Source organism: Rissa tridactyla, chromosome 6, assembly GCF_028500815.1.
Source record: "Rissa tridactyla isolate bRisTri1 chromosome 6, bRisTri1.patW.cur.20221130, whole genome shotgun sequence".
Classification (NCBI taxonomy): Eukaryota; Metazoa; Chordata; class Aves; order Charadriiformes; family Laridae; genus Rissa; species Rissa tridactyla.
The window spans coordinates 72036551-72044050 of NC_071471.1; the positions used below are offsets into that span (position 1 = coordinate 72036551).

The following is a 7500-nucleotide window of genomic DNA, read 5'->3' on the forward strand; positions in this document are numbered from 1 at the left end:
GTTCAGGCAAGAAGTCAATCACATTGAGTCAGTCTGAAGAAAAACATTTTATGCTGTTTTTCTCATACAAACCCCCTCCTGCCGTAATCTGCAGTAAGGCCCAGCCACAGGAAATTGACCTCACAGTAAATTCTTTACAGATTCGGTCATGTTTTTACCATCCACTTAAACTTGCATACATAACCTGAGACTGTACCTCTGGATCAAGGAATATGACAAGCCAAAATAAAATCAAGTCAAATTAAATAGCAAGAAAAAGCTGCAAGCAAAACAAGACTGAAAAAAAAAAAAAAACCAAATAGAAAAAGATGAAAAATTGGTTGTGACTGCAAAACTGTAAGTATTAAATAAAGAAAGAAGTCAGAAGCAAATTCAGGAGCGACCGTATTCTGGTTGACAGGGGCTGAGAAATACTAATGGACTTTTTTAATGGGTGGTTTGATGGATGAGAGAAGAAATTATGTAAAAGTAAATGTAGTAGTGTATCAACATAAAGTATGGTGCAAAAAAAAAAAAAAAAAGAAAAAAAAAAGCATTGCAAATAAAAAAAAGACATGTAAATGTGTGCCTACCATTTTCCAGATAAGAAGGGGCCGTACCTTCTGAGGGGTCAAGGCGGCGAGCCCGCCTCCCGTGTTTGGAATTGTTGTGTACAAACATGTTGTCTGAGACAGCCAGCACGTGGCCATCCACATTGACTGTTGTTGATACAACAACCTGCAAAAGAAAACAACAAAAAAATCCGAATGTAAGAAGCCCCGCGTATTTTCACAGCCGTGGATACAGAATCACGTCTTCTTTTAAGACAAAACACCACCACAGCCCGATACTTTTCACTTTAAAGGAAGTGAATGACAACTCTGAATACATCTGTGTTTATGTGGCTAACACTGGTGATTTTTAACTCACAATTGTTTCTCTTCAGAACCTGCTACACTAATTAGAGTTTAATCTCCTATTATGCTAACAAATGAATTCAATTCAGGGAAATATTCTTCTAGCCATTAGTTTCAGAAACACCCCTCTAGCCACTCATTTTAAAAGCTGCTGTTTTGATTGATCTGTTGATATATTGATTAGATAGTTTATCTAATTAAAATTTGTTCACTTGAGACTGTCTTCAACTGAAGGGTTGTGAGGATTCCAAATAAAAAAAGCTTAATAAATCAGGAACCATCCTAACTCCCCATTTTTTCTTCAGTAAATGATCTCCAGGTCAGTTTTACAATTACATTTAATGTCTGATAATGAACTTTTTTGCATGTGAAAAGACCGAGTTGAATATGAATAGTGAAAGTGTTTTCAATCCATGAAAAGTATCCCTTCTCAAGTTCATTTGGATGGTGATTGACCCTGGTATGTCAATGGAATTTCCTCCTTTATTTTTGAGTGAAAGGCTCCTATTCTTGTGTCCAGGTTCAGAGTCCGGCCATAGAAGAGATGATGGATAGGGCCTTCTTTGGCTTCCAGCTGCTTCTCAGTAGAAAATGGAAAAGGAACGTATGCAAAACGCACAACCTTCCCGATAAAAACACCTACACAATGGGGTCGTGAAACTCCTTCCGGAAACGATATCGCATGAACACAAGCCAAAGAGGAAACCGTGAGTTGCGCCTGGGTTTGTGTGGAGCACGGCTTCGTAGGTCGATCGCTATTATCCCAGATAGACATTTACATCTTATTTAAATACTCCAGCACGGACCCTGTGGTGCGGGTTCCAGATTTTGTAAACGAAGTAATCGCTGCAGAATTTTCTTTGGGGTTTAATGTTAGTAGAGTCCTTAAAGTCAATAGCTAAGTTAGGCCTTATCAACCCTACTGGTGACGGTGGCAACAGCTAGTACACATTCGAGCTTTTATCTTCTATTCATTTCACCTTCGGGTATAACAAAAATGACTGTCAGGGTTCTCACACCAGCTCCTGTACCCAAACACTTATGGAACAAAAATCGAAGGGGTACAACTAGCCTCCCTTCGCACAGAGCTGCTCCAAGGCATCAGAAGAAAATTCTTGTCTGCTTCTATGTTTTGGATCACCTCTGATCCTGTTTCTTATTCACAACCCGTAATTAGCTTTCAGCTATCACAGCACCTTTTCTGCGCATCCTGCCTCCTTGGAGACAGCCATCTGCGGTACCCTTTGGAGCAGCCCGAGGGCAGTTCTCTGCCAGGCTGCTCTGCTCCCCTACCTTTCTCCTCCCAGAAGTGGACACTTTCCCTCGTGTCAACACCCGCCCTGGAGAGTGCTGAGGCTGCACACTCACCTCGGCCGCAGAGCTGCTGCCAGGCCACTGGCCTACCTGCTTTCACTTTTAATGAGATTCGCAGACTTTAAGAGATACCACAAAACGTACAAGTGCAATTTTCAGCAAAGATTTCTGGATTTGGTTCCTAGAACACGGTATATTAAAAAGACAGAGAAAGGTGTGTATAAAAACGACAACTATTTTTGTTCTGTCATGTATATATAGGTCAGTCACCAAGGGAAAATACTGTAGTTCAGCAAAAGAAAGTAGACATGCTACGCTTTGTTATATCGGCTTATTCCTGCAGCGCACCTAAAGAAAGGTGCTGAGACAGTGAAACCAGTTAAAAATATTGTTCAAGATCTGACATACTGTTAAGTCCAGTTAAACCTTCTGAGAGGCAGGGAGATTAGCTAAAGAGACCCAGGGAAGTCTTTCTAGTGCCTACTGGCTCCATTGTCGACCACAAGATCACTCATGACTGATGCTTCATTTAGTCATCGGTGAGACAAAGAGGACATTTCCACTCATTCCAGGTTTGACCTTCTGTTCTGTTCAGATGGATCAATATCACCAATGCCACGTGAAGCTGAGATGCATGAGAAATGGAGGCTTGGCTCAATTGTTTTGAAGAAATATTTTTTTCCAGCTACAGAGCTTTTCTGTTGGCTGGCTCAGGGGTGCTGGCTTCACCGGTTGGTTGGCTGTGCATGAAAACAGATGTCACATGTTTTGCTATCAAGTTTAACCGCAAGTTATTCTTCTGAAAAGTACAAAAGTTTTGAACATCTCGATACTAGTTTATTATTAGTCTCAAATATGAATCATCGTGACACATTTTGAAATAAGAAGCATATATTTCCCAACGAGCATTTCAAATGACCCCAAACACAGAGGAAATCATTTGTCCGTCACGTCAGCTGTCTCTCTGTAGTGTTATGATTCACCACAGGACATTTCAAAAGCTGTAAGAAGAAGGTGAAGTATTAAACATTTTCTAGCACAACTGGAATAAAAATATGTGGCTAGGACCACCACTGTTGGATTTACAAGTTGTGAATGTGAAGAACCCCTGTGTGAGATCCAAACTTCCCTGCGCTCCACCATCACCTCTCTTAGTAAGATTCTGCTACTCGGTCTACATGTGGGAAACCTCTGCAGGTCTGAGCCCACACCACACTACAACGCAAGCGCTAGTATGACGGAAAACCAGGGAAATACTTCCTGAGGAGAGACCCACTTGCTTCAGCATCAATCCCTTACAGTCCACTGCGGAACCCGGCGAGACCCAACAACCAGCATTTACATTCGTGGGGGAACCATAAAAGATCAACAGTGGGTTTTTTTAGAGTCACGCAGCATTGGAACTACACTAAGTCGAAGCACTGATACTGCTTTTTCATTTAAAAAGCTCAAGATGAAGATGCGAGTAAGTCTTTTACATATCGTTTATTCTTTAAGAGGGATCTGTACCTGGAATCTTCGCATGTCTCGCGGGTTGCCTGCATTCTTCAAACAGTTCTGATTGCACTTGAGGAAAAACTTTAGAAAGAATCTATAAAAACACAAAATTGAAATCTATTAGATTCATCAAAATGTAAATCCAATTTTTAAAAAGTTTAATAAAATTTAATCATAAATAGTTATACCCAAAAGAATACTGGTAGTGAAATATTACTTTCTTATTAGTTAATGAACTTATTTTAAAGCATAAGATCTCTGTTGTAAACAGAACATTATTGCCAGGGAAAGGCAAATTTATATTTTTAATTTTTCAACAACTACAAATGTATTGACTCCAGGCCATATCCTTAGCTCGGTGTGGGAAAGTTGATTTCAATGACTCATTGACTTCAAAGGCAATGACTTACACCAGATGAGAATTTGTCTCTATTTTTTTAATACGTTTTATTTTTTCACAACTTATATGAGCAGTAATGACCTCTACATCGAAACATTCCAAGGTAATGAATGATCAATCTTCTGAAAAACACTTGGCGTTGCCTCCGGTTTGGAAACTCTCGCTATTCAAAGGGACTCGATCCAACTCCTGCTGACTCCAGGGACATCCAAGCGGGATCTGCCCACCGGCAAGGCCCCAGTTCCCTCATTGTTTTTGAAAGGAAAGGAACATGGCAAATTAGGCCCTGTCTTATGACCTCTTCAACCTTTACCAGCCTTTAACTGTGAGGAGTCACTCTACCCAGGGATGGAAATCCAGCTTATTTTTGCTGAGCGGCAACCAGCAATTATTTAGGACTAACCCTTATCATCGAGGCATCTCCCAATAACTATTTTTGTAGCATCGCTGCCTCCCAGGAACACAGCAAGCGCGTATAGGAAGGGGAAAAGCTTGCAAAGGTGCAAACTCCTTTATGCCGCGCTCCTGTAACTGCTGGGGAACGAGGTGATATGGGATGTCTCCACCCTCCAGGCTACGCAAGCTGGGGGGATCCTCACCATCCTGCGCTTGTGCAGGAGGATGTTCACAGCCTAACGCCTCCTCTTTTCTTTACATAGCTATATTTTCCCATTTCATAATTAAAAAAATATTCTATAGGTCTGGTTTTTGGCTAATGACTGACGGCTAATGACAAACAAGGCTCAGGACTTTCTAGTCACCCCCAGTTTCTCAGATGCGCCACCCAGCAGCTTGTGCTGCCCAACTTCATACACGCTGAACAGCAAGGTTAGGTGGAGCTTTTATATTTAGAATATCATAGAATCATATAGAATGGTTTGGGTTGGAAGGGACTTTGAAGATCATCCAGTGCCACCCCCTGCCCTGGGCAGGGACAACTCCCACCAGCCCAGGTTGCTCCAAGCCCCGTCCAACCTGGCTTTGAACCCCTCCAGGGATGGGGCAGCCACAGCTGCTCTGGGCAACCTGGGCCAGGGGCTCACCACCCTCATGGTGAAAAAATATGAACTTTTATTTATTCATGTCAATCTTTATAAATGGCTGTGACTATTCTTGTCGTATACACCTCACAGAAGTTTCCATGTGCCAGCAGCATTCCTGGCAGGAGGCAAGCCAGGTGCCTCTTCCCTTCTTCAGCACCCAACACGGCCCAACTGCGGCCGACAGAAAGTTGTGCCGCATTGCGCTTGCTCCTGCAGAGCTTTGAGGGTCAGACAGGAGCGCTATGGGCATATCCCCACATCACAAAGTAGTGCTTTTAATCACAGCTCTTCCTTGTCAGTAAAACCTTGAGCAGGACCCTAATATTGATAGGGGATGCCAACGCTGAAGGGGCAATCTCTCGTATCAGAGAGGCAAGGAGGCAAGCGATGAGGTTTACTGAAACTGTGCATAAATAAATTGATGCTGCCAGTTTAGCTGAACGTATGTTTCATTAAAACTTTCTATCCCAAAATCTGTATAGCGGTTTTAGCTGTCAAGCTGAAAGGAGATGTATTTCTGCAGTGGTTGACATGGATGCTCACCTGAACTTAGGATTTCTGGACACTGTTGCAGGGACACTATCAGCAACTCCATGAAACCACATTTTTGTTAGCCACCCTAATTTTATCTGCCTTGATTTTGGCTTTTTTTTAAGGCACTTATGATCTCCAGATCAGCTAAGTATAGGCTAAATGTGACGGCATTTCCATCATACCTCTATTCTTTTTTGCACACCTTCCACTGCACGGGCTGTGACTGCGATGACATGCAAGGACCAGTTGATGCCCGTGTCAGTACGGGGACACTGGTGACAGCCCCAGTCAGGAGCTGGGGAGAGCCTCCAGCTTTACAGCTCCTCAGTGCCACAGCCAGGCTGAAGAGGCGTATCTTATCTATCTTTTTTCTGATCTCAAATGGGTGTTGTGAGGCTTATTGAGCTAATGTTTGTAAATTGCTCGGAAATTCTCCAATGAATTGTGCACTAGGAATGCTAAGTATTGCTCCTCGTGGATTGTTTTTAACGTGAAGCGTTCGTGATGAATTGTTTCTATACAGAGAGCTCACATCCAGTCAAAAAAACGGGCCATTAAGCACCCTTTCACTAAACATCAACTGGAACTGATATTTATTCAATTATTTGGTGAAAAGGACCCACGCTTGGTGGAATTAAACACCTTCAAGTTTACTAGGATGACCCTGGTACTGGGCTAAATATTGAAGCCGCAAAGCTGGGGTCAACACAAGCAGCACTCGTATTTCAGCTCTGCTACATCCCTGGATACTGAGATATCTTATTTTAATTTTTAACCTGTGTTTTCAGAGAATTCATGGTGAGCACAGATGGCATCAAGACAAGATTTTCAGAGGAAGGCAACACAAGCTAAAAACCATGCTCTGCTCACGCAGGGCATTTCTCAAAGCTTGCCAGGAGAAGAAAACTGACTCGATGGTTCCTCTCAGCTGACCAACAAGGACCGTGGGCACTACGAACCCAGCCCTACGGCAGAGGAACAGGGATGGACGCTTTCCCTGTGAGCTCTGCGCTCCCGGAACACAATCGCTGCCACACAGCAAGAAGCGAGAGCTCGGTTTGGTCATCTCTCAAACTTTGTGGTGACCAACAGAATGAGAACGCAAGCCTTTCCGGATTTGCCACTCCCTGCTATATTTTGTATTGTACACACAGATTGTAGTCTTTTTTAATAAATACAGCCTTGCAGAATCGCCCTCCTAAACATACTAAGCTGTTCCTAAAATACCGATATGGGGAAAAATGCAGTCTTTGAGATGTTCCTGTGCTCTGATTTTTTTTCCTGCTGCTAGAAAGGGGACTGCTACCATCTTAATTAAAATGTATTGCCTACCACAAGACTTCACTATTTTAAGATAAAATTTACATCTTTTATTGACTCCCCTCACCTATACACTTAGCTCGCGATGCCTCTCAACGCCCATCTGCCATCCGCGTACAGTAAGTCACTTGATATTCCACCCACCAATTTTTCCTAACAACCACTGTGCAATTAAACTCAACACGTTCTGTTGCGAGGTAAATTAGGCACACCTGCGGCCAGACTTCATTTGAACTGCATCAGAAAAGGACCTAACAAGGTGAGAGCGTACCACAAAGTTATAGGCCTGTCAAGCAATTAGGTTTTCACTTCTGGGACATCCGCACAGTGCAATTATGCTACACATTACAACCTGGCTAATCTTCTGAACAAATGTCATGTCTCGGAGAAGCTAGTAAAAGCAGTTCATCTGCAAATGTGTCTGCTCTTAAGCCTCCACCTTACGCACATAACAACCTACAGGAGACTTTTTTGTGATATGAAAGATGTTTTTTGC

General features: G+C 42.6%; 1 protein-coding gene across 30 annotated transcripts in view; it reads right to left on the bottom strand.

The window, feature by feature from the left end:
* The window catches only part of EBF3 (EBF transcription factor 3), a 134280-nt gene that overhangs the window by 46135 nt on the left and 80645 nt on the right, over positions 1 to 7500 (bottom strand). For 19 of the 30 annotated variants that reach the window (XM_054206161.1, XM_054206173.1, XM_054206164.1 and 16 more), the window contains 2 exons: positions 3720 to 3801; positions 573 to 717 (listed from right to left, as the gene is read on the bottom strand). In XM_054206161.1, the coding sequence (XP_054062136.1) occupies positions 573 to 717; positions 3720 to 3801 (227 nt within the window). The remainder of the gene's footprint in view (positions 1 to 572; positions 718 to 3719; positions 3802 to 7500) is intronic. The other 11 variants (XM_054206172.1, XM_054206176.1, XM_054206171.1 and 8 more) reach the window with 1 other exon arrangement.